The sequence below is a fragment of the Heterodontus francisci genome, chromosome 30 (assembly GCF_036365525.1).
Source record: "Heterodontus francisci isolate sHetFra1 chromosome 30, sHetFra1.hap1, whole genome shotgun sequence".
Lineage (NCBI taxonomy): Eukaryota > Metazoa > Chordata > Chondrichthyes > Heterodontiformes > Heterodontidae > Heterodontus > Heterodontus francisci.
This window is the reverse complement of record NC_090400.1, coordinates 2,321,018-2,337,074: the sequence shown is the minus strand read 5'-3', so window position 1 is coordinate 2,337,074 and position 16,057 is coordinate 2,321,018. Positions and strand designations below refer to the sequence as shown.

Here is a 16,057-nt window from a genome sequence, read left to right as displayed (position 1 = left end):
CATGGATTTATGAAAGGGAAATCATGTTTAACAAATCTATTAATAGTTTTTGAGGATGTAACTAGCAGGGTAGATAAAGGGGAACCAGTGGATGTAGTATATTTGGATTTTCAAAGCCATTCGGTAAGGTGCCACACAAAAGGTTGTTGCACAAGCTAGAGGTTGTTAGGTTGGTTGTAGTGTATTAACATGGAGAGATGTTTGATTAAAGTCAGAAAACAAAGAGTAGGAATAAATCGGCCATTTTCAGGTTGACAGACTGTTACTAATGGAATGCTACAAGAATCAGTGCTGTGGCCTCAGCTATTTCCAATCAACATTAATGACTTTGAAGAAGGTATACAGTAAATGGCAGAACCCTTAGGAGTATTGACAGGCAGAGAGATCTGGGCGTACAGATCCACAGGTCACTGAAAGTTGCAACGCAGGTGGATAAGGTAGTCAAGAAGGCATACAGCATGCTTGCCTTCAGCAGTCAGGGCATTGAGTATAAAAATTGGCAAGTCATGTTGCAGCTGTACAGAAACTTAGTTAGGCTACACTTGGAATATTGCATACAATTCTGGTCGCCACACTACCAGAAGGATGTGGAGTCTTTGGAGAGGTTACAGAAGAGGTTTACCAGGATGTTTCCTGGTCTGGAGGGTATTAGCTATGAGGAGAGGTTGGATAAGCTCGGATTGTTTTCACTGGAACGATGGAGGTGGAGGGGCAACATGATAGAGGTTTACAAAGTTATGAGTGGCATGGACAGAGTGGATAGTCAGAAGCTTTTTCCCAGGGTGGAAGAGTCAGTTACTAGGGTCATAGATTTAAGGTGCGAGGGGCAAAGTTTAGGGAAGATGTGCGAGGCAAGTTCTTTACACAGAGGGTGGTGAGTGCCTGGAACTTGCTGCCGGGGGAGATGGTGGAGGCAGGTACGATAGCGACGTTTAAGAGGCATCTTGACAAAAACATGAATAGGATGGGAATAGAGGGATACGGTCCCCAGATGTGCAGAAGGTTTTAGTTTAGACAGGCATCATGATCGGCGCAGGCTTGGAGGGTCGAATGGCCTGTTCCTGTGCTGTACAGTTCTTTATTCTAAGGAACTGTGGTGTAATATACCATAGTTTGCTGATGATACAAAGCTAGGTGAGAAGTTAAGCTGTGAGAACAAGTTCAGCCAGGTGGCGAAGAGTGGTGGTGGATGGGGATTAGTTGGGCCACTGTTCAATGAAGAAGCAGAGAGCCCTCAGACCATTCTGGTGGGGTATGGAGGTGTAGAGGGATTGTATGTGCATGGTGAAAAGGAAATTAAACTGCATGGGTCCCAGCTATGCCTGCCTTTTGGTGGGATCTGGGAAACCTTCTTTGTTCCAGTCCTACGAAGGCCCCTCCCTCACCTCTTCTTCTGGTACATTGATGACTGTATCGGTACCGTTTCCTGCTCTCGCCCTGAACATGGCAAATTTCATCAATTTTGCTTCCAATTTCCACTCATCTCTCATCTCACATGGTCCATCTCCAACTCTTCCTTCCCTTCCTCGATTTCTCTGCCTCCATTTCTGGGGACAGGCTATTGACCAATATTCACTATAACTCAATTGACTCCAACAGCTACCTTGACTACACTTCCTCACACCCTGCTTCCTGCAAGGACTCTATTCCATTCTCCCAGTTTCCCTGTCTCCATTGGATCCGTTCTGACAATGCAACTTTCCAGACCAGCATTTCCAAAATATCTTTTTTTTTCCTATTTTCAAGTGTCAGCTGTAGCTCCATGAGTAGAAATTTCACCAGGACTCATGAACAACAATCCAAGCTAACACTACAGTGCAGCAGAGGGAGCACTACAGTGCTGCTTTTCAGATGAGATGTTAAACTGAGAGCTTGTCTGCCCTCTCAGGTGGGTATAAAGATCCCATACCACTATTTTTAAGAAAAACAAGGGAGTTCTCCCTGGTGTCCTGGTCAATATTTATCTCTCAATCAACATCACAAAAACAGATTATCTGCTCATTTTCTTATTGCTGTTTGTGGGAGCTTGCTGTGCACAAACCAGATGCTGCATTTCCTATATTACAACAGTGACTACACTTCAAAAATACTTCCTTTTCTGTAAAGCAGTTTTAGACGTCCAGTTATTGTGAAAGATGCTATATAAATGCAAATTATTTCTTGCTTTCTTTCTTTCACAACTGAGGTTCCCCCTCCACCGTGGTCACCAGGGTCCTCGACCGTGTCCGGCCCATTTCACACACTCCTGTTTTCACCTCTTCTCCTCCCTCCCAGAACCATGATGGGGTTCCCCTTGTCCTCACCTTCCACTCCACAGCCTCTGTATTCAATACATCATTCACTGCTATTTTCATTACCTCCAGTGTGACGGCACCAACAAACCTTCCCTTTCAGTATTCCAAATGGTCCATTCCCTTTGCAATACTCTGGTCTACTCCCCAATCACCCCAACATCCCCTCCCCTTCCCTTGGCACCTTCCCATGTAAGGAGATGCAACACTGGCCCTTTCACCTCCTCCCTTTTTAGGATCAGGACTCCAAACACTCCTTCCAGGTGAAACAGTGATTTACTTGTACTTCTTTCGATTTAGTATACAGTATTCACTGCTCACAATGCGGTCTGCTCTATACAGGGGAGACCAAATGCAGACTTGGTGATCACTTTACCACACACCTCATTCAGTCCGCAAGCATGACCCCGAGCTTCCGGTCACCCGTCATTTTAATTCTCCGGCCCGCTCGCACTCTGACCTTCCTGTCCTCTGCGTCCTGCAGTGTTCCAATGAAGCTCAATGTACACTTAAGAAACAGCACCACATGTCTTGATTAGGCACTTTACAGCCTTCCAGACTCAACATTCAGTTCAACGATTTCAGATCATAAACCTCTGACCCCAATTTTTGTGTTTTTTTTCTCTTTGATTGGTAGCTTATGATGATTCTGCTTAATCTGTTTACGCCTCCCGTAGACCCATCTTTTGTACTTTTATCCCATGACCACTCCCTTTTGCCTTGCACCATCACCTCTTTTGTCACAGACCTTCCCTTTTGTTCTTCCCGCTTTCCCTGCCTCTGTACTTCTTTAAAACCTATTACACCTCTAACTTTTCCCAGTTCTGATGAAAGGTCACAGAACTGAAAAGTTAGCTCTGTTTCTCTCTCCACAGATTCTGTCTGACCAGCATTTTCTGTTTTTATTGCAGTAGGAGTGTGCAAGAACTCGGATGAATTTCAGGGCAAATAAATCAAAGAGGAATGTTTAAGCTTCCTTACATTGGGCAGCTCCTTAGTAATGGAAATAAAGTCTGAAAGCTCACCAGGTAGTCCGGGCTGTCCAGGCTCTCCTTTTTGTCCTGGTGGTCCTGTTTAAAAAGGTATGAGAGAGTTGAATGAGATAGATGCAGATTGATTGGGAACATTTGACTGATCTGCTAATAATAATTAAAACTATTGATTCTGTCAGTAGCTGCTAACCTGATTTCTCACTGAAAGAATAATGAGTACCTGGTGCTTTGCCCCTCCCGCAGGCTTCATATTTTCTGCTTTTTTATCGGGCTTGCAAGTCTTCTATGGGTTTGGATTTAACAGCATAACATCAGCAGCCAACACATGCTCTCCCAGAACACAAATTAAAACCACACCACATTAAAACAGTTTAAAAATCAGGCATCAGGATTCCTCCAAGAGTTAGAATCTCAGAGAGATCTCAGCCTCGAAATCGGGGCTGGGGATTGGGGTCCGCGATGAACCTGCACCCATTCATTACATTGCAGGCAGCACATTTGTGCTGCTTTCCATGATTGTGGTGTGCAGCCAGCCCTACCTGCCCTGCTTATTGCCTGTACGCATTAGCAGAGAGCTTGATATCGTGAGTGGCGAGTGCTACTTAAAGGCAGCCTGCAACTCTTAAAGGGGAAGTTACAAAGAAAGGCTTACATTTATATAGAACCTTGCACAACCACCCCACGTCCCAAAGCATTTTATCGCCAATGTCATACTTTTTGAAGTCTAGTCAAGCTTGCAATGCTGAAAATTTGGCAGCCAGTGTGTCCTTCTCGGACAGGCGCAGCTGCCTCTTGGCATTCTCTTCATCATAGGCACCGCATCATGCCATGAGGGTCTAGAAAGACAGTGGGTATAAGACCCATGCCAGGTGGCCTGTGGGCCTGAAAATTGTCGATGCAGAGACAACCCTGCCTTGGCAACAGAGGCTTGGACAATTCTTTTGGCAGAGTCGCTGATGGACCTTAGAGCACAACCATGCTGATGGCCCACCCTCTGTTCCAGCAGTGTGAGCGACCAAACACATCACATAGCAGTTTGGTTACCCAATACAGTCACACACTCCACACCGAACCCTTGCAGAGCCCCCAGTAATCCAAACCTCCTTGCAGAATCTGCAGCAACGCAGTTCCACATGTCCTCCGAAACCCCCCCCCCTTCCCTGATGCAGCAATGCTCCAGGCTGCCGAACCATCACGGTAATGTGGCAAGTCACCTCAGTGCCACCAGGTTTAATGGTCATGAACCCAAAGTGCCGCCCGCCGTTCACAAAACAGAGCGTCAATCATTAAATCATAATTAGTTATACTTAAATGCATTTAGATCAGCATTTCAGCAATGACTATGGGCCCTGACAACATTCCGGCAATAGTACCGAAGAACTGTGCTCCAGGACTCGCTGCACCCCTAGCCAAGCTGTTCCAGTACAGCGACAACACTGGCATCTACCCAGCAATGTGAAAAATTATCCAGGTATATCCCATACAAAAAAAGCAGGACAACTCTAACCCGGCCAATTACCGCCCTATCAGTCTACGCTCGATCATCAGTAAAGTGTTGGAAAGGCTTGTCGACAGTGCTATCAAGTGGCACATGTTCAGCAATAACCTGCTCAGTGACGCTCAGTTTGGGTTCCACCAGGGCCACTCAGCTCCTGACCGCATTACAGCCTTGGTCCAAACATGGACAAAAGAGCTGAACTCAAGAGGTGAGGTGAGAGTGACTGACCTTGACATCAAGGTAGCATTTGACCGAGTATGGCATCAAGGAGCCCTAGCAAAGCTGAAGTCAATGGGAATCGGGGGGAAACTCTTCACTGGTTGGAGTCATACCTAACGCAAAGGAAGATGGCTGTGGTTGTTGGAGGTCAATCATCTCAAGTCCAGGAGTTCCTCAGGGTAGTGTCCTAGGCCCAACCATCTTCAGCTGCTTCATCAATGACCTGCCTTCAATCGTAAGGTCAGAAGTGGGGATGTTCGCTGATGATTGCACAATGTTCAGCACCATTTGCGACTCCTCAAATAGTGAAGCCGTCCAAGTCAATATGCAGAAAGACCTGGATAACATCCAGGTTTGGGCTGATAAGTGGCAAATAACATTTGTGCCACACAACTGCCAGCCAATGACCATCTCCAACAAGAGAGAACTTAACCATCTATCCTTGATGTTCAATGGCATTACCATCGCTGAATCCCCCAACATCAACATCCTGGGGGTTACCATTGACCAGAAACTGAACTGGATCAGCCACTTAAATGTTGTGGCGACAAGGGCAGGTCAGAGGCTAGGAATTCTGTGGTGACTAACTCACCTCCTGACTCCCCAAAGCCAGTTCACCATCTACAAGGCACTAGTCAGGAGTGTGATGGAATACTCTCCACTTGCCTGGATGGGTGCAGCTCCAACAAGACTGAAGAAGCTCGACACCATCCAGGACACAGCAGCCCGCTTGACTGGCACCCCATCCACCACCCTCAACATTCACTCCCTCCACCACCAATGCACAGTGGCAGCAGTGTGTACCATCTACAAGATGCACTGCAGCAACTCACCAAGGCTCCTTCGACAACACCTTTCAAACTTGCGACCTCTACCAACTAGAAGGACAAGGGCAGCATATGCATGGGAACATCACCACCTGCAAGTTCCCCTCCAAGGCACACACCATCCTGACTTCGTTCCTTCACTGTTGCTGGGTCAAAATCCTGGAACTCCCTTCCTAACAGCATTGTTGGACTACCTATCCCACATGGACTGCAGCGGTTCAGGAAGGCGACTCACCACCACCTTCTCAAGGGCAATTGGGTATGGGCAATAAACGCTGGCCTAGCCAGCGACACCTACATTCCACCAATAAAAAAAAATAATTAAAATAGCTTCCTGCCGCATTGGGATGACAATGCCATCATGGTACTTTGCCACTACTGACAAAATCCAGAACTGACGTCAAGATGCTGGATTTCCGGGGAAACAGTTCCGATGCGATTCTCCGTCCCCACCATGCCACCGTACACGGTTTCAACGGCCGTATTACGTTCGGTGCAGTATGTGCACAGCAAACTCCAACAAACACCAATATGATAATGACCAGATAATCTGTTATTAGGATGTTGATTGAAGATAAATATTGACCAGGACACTGGCGATAACTCCCCTGCTCTTCTTTGACATAGTGCCTAGGGATCTTTCATGTCCACTGGAGAGGACAGATGGGGCCTCGGTTTAACATCTCATCCAAAAGACAGCACCTCCAACAGAGCAGCACTCCCTCAATACTGCACTGGAGTGACAGCCGAGATTTTTGTGTTTAAGCCCTGCAGTGGGACTTGAACCCAGAACTTTGCCCAGACTATCAGCCACGGCTGACACATAACTTGTGGCTACAAGAAGTGGTGAGAATCTTTAATGATCTGAATCTGTGCTGTAATATCATAAGCAATGTCTGAACATGTGAGAGAGAATGCACCAAGGTTTTCCATTGATGTGCTGGAGATCTTGGTGGAAGGACGGAGAGATGCCCAGTATCCTTGTGGGGTGGGGGGGGGGGGGGGGGCAACAGGAGAGCCTTCAGACCCATGCTCAGGAAGTAGTGGGATGCAGTAATGACAGAGATCAATGCCAAGAGTTTTTCTCCAAGAACATGGATACAGTGCAGGAAGACATTTAAGAATCTCACACAAGTTGTCAACTTTAGTGAGTTCATCTTCAAATGGCATATCCTACCCACTGCACCACTAGCCTCATCCACTGCTCAATTCACTACAACCCCATCACCCACTTAACAACAATCTCTCACATCTCAACCCTAAAATTCATACGCTTCTTCTCACCCTCACATACGTAGCACTGTCGCAAACCTCACAGCCACAGCTTGCAGCTCGCATACATAGAACATAGAACATACAACAGTACAGCACAGTACAGGCCCTTCAGCCCACGATGTTGTGCCGACCCTTTAACCTACTCTAAGATCAAACTACCTACATACCCTTCATTCTACTATCATCCATGTACCTATCCAAGAGTCGCTTAAATGTCCCTAATGTATCTGCTTCTACTACATACACGAGCAACTATTCAACCACAACAGCAACATCACCCAAACATATTGCAGGACACTCACCAACACACTTCACTCTTTCTTGCAAGACAAGGTTCAGCATATTGAGCATAAGAGGCGGCAGCAGCAATTACTGGAGGAGAACAAGCACATGTTGTATGTTTTACCCCCCATGGAGGGGATGGTGCTAGCCATGATGGGAAGGGACATCATTGAGGCCGTGGCTGCTGGTGGGGCTGAAGTAATCGATGATGATGGTATCTGCATACCTCGTCCCTCTCACATTCCATTTCTCCCTCATCCCTCAAACTCTTCTGACTTACAAGCTGCAGAAGTGTGACCATTCTTACTTTCTCCTCTCACCTCACCAGAAGCAACACTTGTCCCTTTTTCATTCCAGATATTTGAGAACTGGAACCCTCCTGGTCAGTGGAGGAAGAGGAAGAAGACAGTGATGATGAAGAAATACTGTCACTTGATCTCACGCTTGCAGCCATCAGCTCAGGTACTGACACTTTGCGTATTTTCCATATTCGGATAGAGAGGGATCTGCATGTGGTGAGACACTGGGCACAAACGTGCAGGAGTCAGAGCAGGGGAAAGGGTAGAGCAGGTGCCAGTTCACCGGAGGGTGAGGTCACACATTAGTTCTGCTGTAGAGGATTCAGAGCAGGACTTCAATGGGCCAGGCTACAGAAGAGGACTGATGGATAAACATAACCAAATGCTTGGTGCACTGGAAAACCTGCACTGAATGTCAAAGAGCAAGGAGGAGTCCAACACCAACTTGACACAGGTCTTTGTGCAGAGCATAGAGCCCATCCTTTTCAATATGGAATGGGAAATAACGTCCATCCGAACATCTGTGGAACCCACCATGATGCAGCATCTGATGGTTAATGTCACAGTTTCCATTGTAGCACAAACAGCTCCCATCAAAGGTCTGAGTTCTGTAGTGAAAGCTCAGACTGCTGCCTCACAATCTCAGACAGCTGGCTTTGAAAGCACATACTGATACCATTGTGACTCTGGATACCCTTTTCAAAGGGGCTTGCAGGGTGTCACAACAGTTCATCCATCCATTCCCAAACAGGTCAGTAAGATTATTGAGCAACTTCCCCAGGAGGGTGGCAGTGCCTCCGTACAGCACAAACCTGCTGTTAACATTCCTGCTCCCACTCTGCCACTCCGTCAGTGCCCTTGCTGTTTTCAGCCAGCCAGCCCAGACTGCTGCAGCCCAGGCCAAGACGGTGCAGTTTGAAGTCGGGCATCCTAGGCCCAGGGCTGCTGGAGGTCACCCTCCAAAACCACCTGGAGTCTGCTCAATTGAAGATCAGCAGCCTTCCACCAGCCATGCTGCAGTCACTGGGGAAGCACCTCATAAGAGCAGAAGGAGAGGCAAAAGTAAATGGAAGACACTGACTAAATGCACAAACATACGAATTAGGAGCAGGAGTGGGCCACTCGGCCCCTCGAGCCTGCTCCGCCATTTAATAAGTTCATGGCTGAACTGATTACTCCACATTTCCACCTACCCCCGATATCCTTCCACCCCCTTGCTTATCAAGAATCTGTCTAACTCTGCCTTAAAAATATTCAAAGATTCTGCTTCCACCGCCTTTTGAGGAAGAGAATTCCAAAGTCTCACGACCCTGAGAGAAAAAATTTCTCCTCATCTCTCTCTTAAATGGGCACCCCTTTATTTTTAAACAGTGATCCCTAGTTCTAGATTCTTCCACAAGGGGAAACATCCTTTCCACATCCACCCTGTTAAGATCCCTCAGGATCTGTTTCAATGAAGTCGTCTCTTACTTTTCTAAAATCTAGCGGATACAAGCCGAGCCTGTTCAATCTTTCCTCGTAAGACAACCCGCCCATTCCAGGTATTAGTCTAGTAAACCTTCTCTGTACTGCCGCCAACGCATTTAATTCCTTCCTTAAATAAGGAGACCAATATTGTACACAGTATTCCAGATGTGGTCTCACCAATGCCCTGTATAACTGAAGCATAACCTCCCGACTTTTGTATTCAATTCCCCTCACGATAAACAATAACATTCTATTAGCTTTCCTAATTACGTGCTGTACCTGCATACTAAGCTTTTGCGATTCATGCACTAGGACACCCAGATCCCTCTGTATCTCAGAGCTCTGCAATCTCTCACCATTTAGATAATATGCTTCTTTTTTATTCTTCCTGCCAAAATGGACAATTTCACATTTTCCCAAATTATAACTCCATTTGCCAACTCTTTGCCCACTCGCTTAACTGATCTCTATCCCTTTGTAGCCTCCTTCTGTCCTCTTCACAACTTACTTTCCTACCTATCTTTGTGGCACTAGCAAATTTAGCAACCATACCTTTGGTCCCTTCATCCAAGTCATTTATATAAATTGTAAAAAGTTAAAACAATGCACAATTTATTAATTTATTTTGTATGCATTATTTAATGAGCATATTTATAAAATTTTTATTGAATGCATTTTCTGGTGGTTTTTAGTTTTGTGCTGTGGGAAAGAGAACGAGGTGGTGGTTAGTGATGAAGGTAAGATCAGGACTGTGGGGTTGTTGGTGTAAGGGGACGTGTAATTGAGATTACTGGTATCACCCATGAATAGGGGATGTCCATGTTGCAGCCTTCCTTCCTCCTCTTCCTTATCCATTTCAATCTCCTCCTGCTTGTGCTCCTGCCCCTCAGCTTCTTGTTTGATTGGTGCTGGCGAGGGCTGTTCCCTCAGGTTGTGCAGCCTGCAGCAAACTACTACTATCTGGATTCCTGCTCAGCTGAGTACTGAGGACTCCTCCAGATCAGTTCAGGCAATGGAACAATTGATTGACAAGGCAGATTTTGTGCTCTGTAATGTTTCTAATGGTAGCAAGGCACACATTGTAGGCCTGCTGTGTAAATGTGCATAGGTTCCACAGTGGAGTCCTGACACATGTTATCAATGGATTAACCATTACTGCCCAGTAGCCAGCCTTTTACTTGCTGTGCTGATTCAAATACAGGTGGCACAGCGGACTGCCGCAAAATGATGGAATCATCATGCTCAGGATAACAGGCATTCACCTGCACGGTGAGCTGCCTGTGGTTACACACCAGCTGCACATTGAGGGAGTGGAATCCCTATCTGTTTATGAAAATGGCCGAGTTCAGGTGAGATGTACAAAATGCAATGTGCGTTGTAAGCATTGGCACCATGCACCAAGGGGTAGCCAGGAATCTGTGTAAACCTCTCGTGCTCGCTCAGCCTGCTTGTCACGAGCAAGAGGGAATCAGAATGCTTTAAAGTTGCAGTTAGGACGTCCTTACTTCCAAGCAGACATCTTGCTCATTGTTACTCACTTGTTGAGGTTCAGGTAGGAGAATTGCTTTCGTAGAGCTATCCAATAAGTTCCACTCCTCCCTGCTCTCTACCCCATACCTCTGCAATTTCTCTGCTTCAAGTATTTATCCAATTCCCTTTTTGAATGTTACCAATGAAACTGTTTCCATCACCTTTTCAGACAGTGCATTCCAGATCACCACAATTCATCTGGTCCTTTTGTCAATCACCTTAAATCTGTGTCTTCTGGTTATTGACCTTTCTGCCACTGGAAACAGTTTCTCCTTATTTACTCTATCAAAACTCTACTGAACACCTCTATCAAATCTCCTCTTAACCTCCTCTGTTCCAAGGAAAGCAACCCCAGCTTCTCCAGTCTTTCTGCCTAACTGAGATTCCTTATTCCTGGTACCATTCTAGTAAATCACTTCTTTACCCTCTCTAAAGCTCTAACACTCTTCCTAAAGCTTGGTGCCAAGTAATATACACAATACTCCAGCTGAGGCCTAACCACTGTAATATGAAGGTTTCACATAACTTCCTTGCTCATGTATTCTATTGCTCAATTAATAAAGCCAATAATCCCATATGCTTTATTTTAAAAACAGCCTTCTCAACATGTCCTGCCAGCTTCAAAGATTTGTCTACATAAACCCCCAGGTCTTGCTGTTCCTGCACCTGCTTTAAAATTGTACAATTTAGTTTCTATTGATGCTGCTCATTTGTCCACCAAAATGTACATTTCTCCAATTTCATCAGTTTCCTGAAGACTATTATCCTTCGAATTGTTTACAACATTTTTGCATTTTGTATCATCTGCAAACATTGAAATGATGTCCTTCATATCCAAATAAGCAGAGCAGTGCTCCTAATATTGATCCCCGGGATTAACCAGTATATGTTACCCCTTAGGCTGAAAAACAAACATTCACCATGACTCTCTGCTTTCTGTCCCTTAGACAACTTTACACCTGTACATCCACTGCCCCTTTAATCTCATGGGCTTTAATTTTGCTAACAAGTCTTCAATGCAATGAGAAGAGATCGAGCCAGGGTAGAAAGGAAACAAAGACTGGCAGGAAGAGCTCTATCAGAACAATGGGTTATCTTTAAGGAAGAGATGCTTCCAACAAGGGTGAAAGTAGGGGAACGAAGAACAGGGCTCCTTGGTTGGCTAGGGAGACAGATGATGAAACAAAATAAGAGTGTATGATGCATGTCAGGTGAATTCATCAAGTGAGAACCAGACCATTTACAATAAGTTGAGAGGGAGGTGAAGAAGAAAATAAGACTGACAGAGAGAGAACAAGAAAATAGAATGGCAGTCAGCGTAAAAGGGAATCCAAAGATCTACTACCAGCATGTAAATAGTAAGCGAGTAGTAAAAGGAGGAGAGAGGCTTATTAGGGATAAAGAGAGTAATATATGCTTAGAGGCAGGGCAAGTCTAATATACTTAGTGAATACTTTGTGTCAGTGTTCACTAGGGAAATGGGAGCTGACAGATCGGTAGAAGCAGAGAGAGTAGAGGCAATGGATAGGATAAAAATTGAGAGGGAGAGGTACTAAAAAAGCTGGCAATGCTTAGGGTAGATAGGTCACCTGGTCCAGATGGCTTGCATCCCAGGTTCTGAAAGGAAGTGGTGATGGAGATAGCAGAAGGGCTTGTCATAAGCTAACAATCTTCTCTGGCTACAAGGGAGGTGCCAGAGGATTGGGAAGTGGCAAATATGATGACCTTATTCAAGAAAAGTTGGAAGGACAGTCCTAGTAACTACAGGCCAGTTAGTTTAACCTCAGGTTAAAGTTGGGTAAAGTTTTAGAAAGAATAATCAGGGAAAATATCAATGGAAACTGTTGACTATATCAACAAAATATCAACAACACAGGACACTCAAGCAGGCTGCTTTTTCTTGGATGGTGTCAAGCTTCGAGTGTTATTGGAGCTGCACCCATCCAGGCAAGTGAAGATTATTCCATCACATTCCTGACTTGTGCCTTGTAGATGGGGAGACAGGAGGTGAGTTACCTGCTGCAGAATTCTCTGACCTGCTGTTGTATCCACAGTATTTATATGGCTACTCCAGGTCAGTTTCTGGTCAATGGTAACCCCCAGGATGTTGATAGTGGGGGGATTCGGCGATGGTAACGCCATTGAATGTCAAGGGGAGATGGTTAGATTCTCTCTTGTTGGAGATGGTCGTTGCCTGGCACTTGTGTGGCGGAAATGTTTCTTGCAACTTATCAGCCCAAGCCTGGATGTTGTCCAGGTCTTGCTTCATCTGGGCATGGGCTGCTTCAGTATCTGAGGAGTCGTGAATGGTGCTGAACATTTTGCAATCATCAGCGAACATCCCCATTTCTCACCTTATGATGGAGGTGGATGTTGGTTATATGGATTTTAAGCAAGCATTTGATAAGGTACTACATAACAGGTTGGATACGAAAACTGAGGCTCATGGAATAGGAGGGTCAGTATCCAATTGGATAAAAAAAATGGCTTAAGGACAGAAAACTGCGAGTTGTAGTAAATGATTGTTTTTCAGACTGGAGGATGGTAAACAGTGGTGATCCCGAAGGGTCAGTGCTGGGACCACTGCTTTTTTTTTGCTATATGTAAATGAATTGGATCTTGGAATACAGAGTAGAATCTTAAATTTGCTGATGACACCAAACGTGGAGGTGAGGCAAACAGTGAGGATGATATGCACCGTCTGCAACAGGACATAGATAGGCTAGCAGAATGGGCAGAGAAGTGGCAGATGGAACTGAATACTGACAAGTGTGAGGTGATGCATTTTGGCAAAGGAATAGGGAGAGGCAATATATACTTACTGGCACAGTTCTAAAGAGTTTGCAGGAATAGATTTGCCTGGGGTGAAAATGCAAAAATCTTTAAAGGTGGCAGGACATATTGGCAGTGTGATGTAAAGCATATAGGATATTTATAAATAGAGGAATTCAGTACAAAAGCAGGGAAGTTATGCTGAACCTTTATAAAGGTCTGATTAGGTCCCAACTGGTGTATTGCATCCAGATCTACTCACCACACTTTAGGAAGGATGTGAGGCTCCTTGAGAGGCTGCAGAGGAGATTTACCAGAATGGTTCCAGGGATGGAGGACTTTAGTTACAAGGTTAGATTGGAAAAGCTGGGTTTGTTCTCCTTAAAGCAAAGGAGATTGAGGGGAGATTTAATAGAAGTGTACAAGATTATGACAGGCTTAGATAAGTTAGACAAGGAAAACGTGTTAGCAATAACCAATGGTACAAGGATTAGGGGACCCAGATTGAAAGTTTTGGGCAAACGATGCAGGGGAATGTGAGGAAGCACATTTTTATGAGTGGGTGGTAATGATCTACTCACTGCCCACAAGGGTGCTGGAAGCGGAGACAATCAATAACTTCAAGAGGAAGTTGGATGCTTAGAGAAATAGACTTTCAGGGCTACAGGGATCAAGCCGGGGAGTGGGACTGACTGCATAACTCCGTGAAGAACCAACATGAATGACATTTGTAATCCTCCAGTCTTCTGGCACCACCCCCATATCTAAAGAAGATTGGAAGATCCACAATTTGCACCCTTACTTCCCTCAGAAACTTCAGGTGTATCTCATCTGGACCCAGTGACTTTTTCCAATTTGAGGACTGCCAAATTTTAAGTCTTGTCTATTTTTATCCTATCCAATATCACTACTGCCTCCTCCTTTACTGTTACAATGTAGCCTCCTCTTCTGACGCCAGGTGCAAAGTACTCACTTAGTACCTCAGCCATGCCCTCTGCCTCCACAAGATCATCTTTTAGATCGCTAATCCACCTCACCCTTCCTTTGACTACCCTTTTACTATTTATATGTTTATGATATTGGGTTCCATTTTATGCGAACAGCTGATCTATTTTCACACTCTCATTTTCCCTTTTATTCTGTTTTAAGATCTCCTCTGTACTTTCTATATTTAGCTTGGCTCTCAACTATATAAAGAACCTTAGAATTGTCAAAAGTCTCCTTTTTCCATTTCATTTTAATCACTGTAGGCTAAAAATGTGTTTTCTCCTGTATCTGGGTGCAGGGGTTGTGATTTGTGATCTGAACATGTCCAGTCCCAGTCCTGGTGAGGCAGGAAGCACACAAACCTCATACTGCCTCCCCATTTCTATTGTTACGACCAGGTGAGGGAGGGGACTCAGTCTCCCCTTTCGCCCTTCTCTGGTTTGGCCGCAAAAGGTTTATTCTTTTAACTCAGTGATTTAACTTACCCCCCTCAGTGAGCACTTGCTCCTGTTACTCTAATATATTTGCAAATGAACCAATCAGACAGGTTTTCTTGAGTTTAAACAAGAAAGATGTAAGTTTATTAACCTTATCGCTCTAAACCAATTAAAATTACTAAAATATGCAATGCATCCACGCTCACATTCACACGAGAGGCACACACACATACACAAATAGATTACAGAGGGAAAAACAGAGTTGGGAGGTTGGAGTAGAGTCCTTAGTAAAGAGAGAATTTAAATAATGAACTTTAATCCCTGCATCCTTAGTTGAAATTGTAGCCCTGAGGTCCTTGCTGGGCTGCACACGGTTCGGACTTGCTTCTCAGGTTCTGGAAGGCAGAAGAGGGGCTTTATCCATGTCCCCTAGTTGCTGGGTGTGCTGGGCTGTAGGTTTGCAGCTGAGCTCTCCCTAGGTCTTTGCTGGAGAGAGGAAGAGAGGGATTGCTGCTCTTCTCCTGGATTACAGTTACTGTCCCTTTCTGAGTCACAATTCACAAAACTCCCAGTCAAGTGATGTGACCACCTCTTTGTTTGAAACACATTTTTTGGAATAATCTTTAAAATTCAAGGCTGTTCAGAAATACTTGGTGGCGGGGGGAAGGGGTTTGGCTCTTTCAAATTCAAGGGTGTCGATGCTCTTGACGATCAACATTGATAAAACCATTCTAGGTAATTTAATCAGAGAGCATCTCCATTGTTCTGGCTAGACTGGGCAATCACCTTTCTCTCCAGTCGGCCTTTGGCTTTTCATGTGAAAGTTCGTGACCATCTTGACTGCTAGTAGCTTTATTTTATTTTAAAAGTTATTCGCAACAATGTCCAGTTTCCGTTACACCTCTGTACCATGACGAATGAAATGCAACAAGGGGGAGTATTTCATTAAACAATGGGTTTAAAGTTTCTTTAGTATTAATTTGTAATAAACTGGGAATGGACATCTCGATAAACATGTGGTTGTCGGGGAAGCTTGTTGTCTGCAAGTTTCCATAATTGTCTAGGATAAGTTCTCCTTTGTGCACAAGCTTTACCCCTTAAGCTGTTGTTTCTGCAACATGTGGTTCCAACCCTTCCGGTCCGAGTATCTTGCTAATTTCTCTCCCTAGGATAGTATTGGG

General features: G+C 44.9%; 1 protein-coding gene across 3 annotated transcripts in view; it reads right to left on the bottom strand.

The window, feature by feature from the left end:
* The window catches only part of LOC137346457 (collagen alpha-1(XXVI) chain), a 564,356-nt gene that overhangs the window by 100,990 nt on the left and 447,309 nt on the right, over window positions 1-16,057 (bottom strand). For all 3 annotated transcript variants that reach the window (XM_068009905.1, XM_068009907.1, XM_068009906.1), the window contains exon 6: window positions 3,317-3,361. In XM_068009905.1, the coding sequence (XP_067866006.1) occupies window positions 3,317-3,361 (45 nt within the window). The remainder of the gene's footprint in view (window positions 1-3,316; window positions 3,362-16,057) is intronic.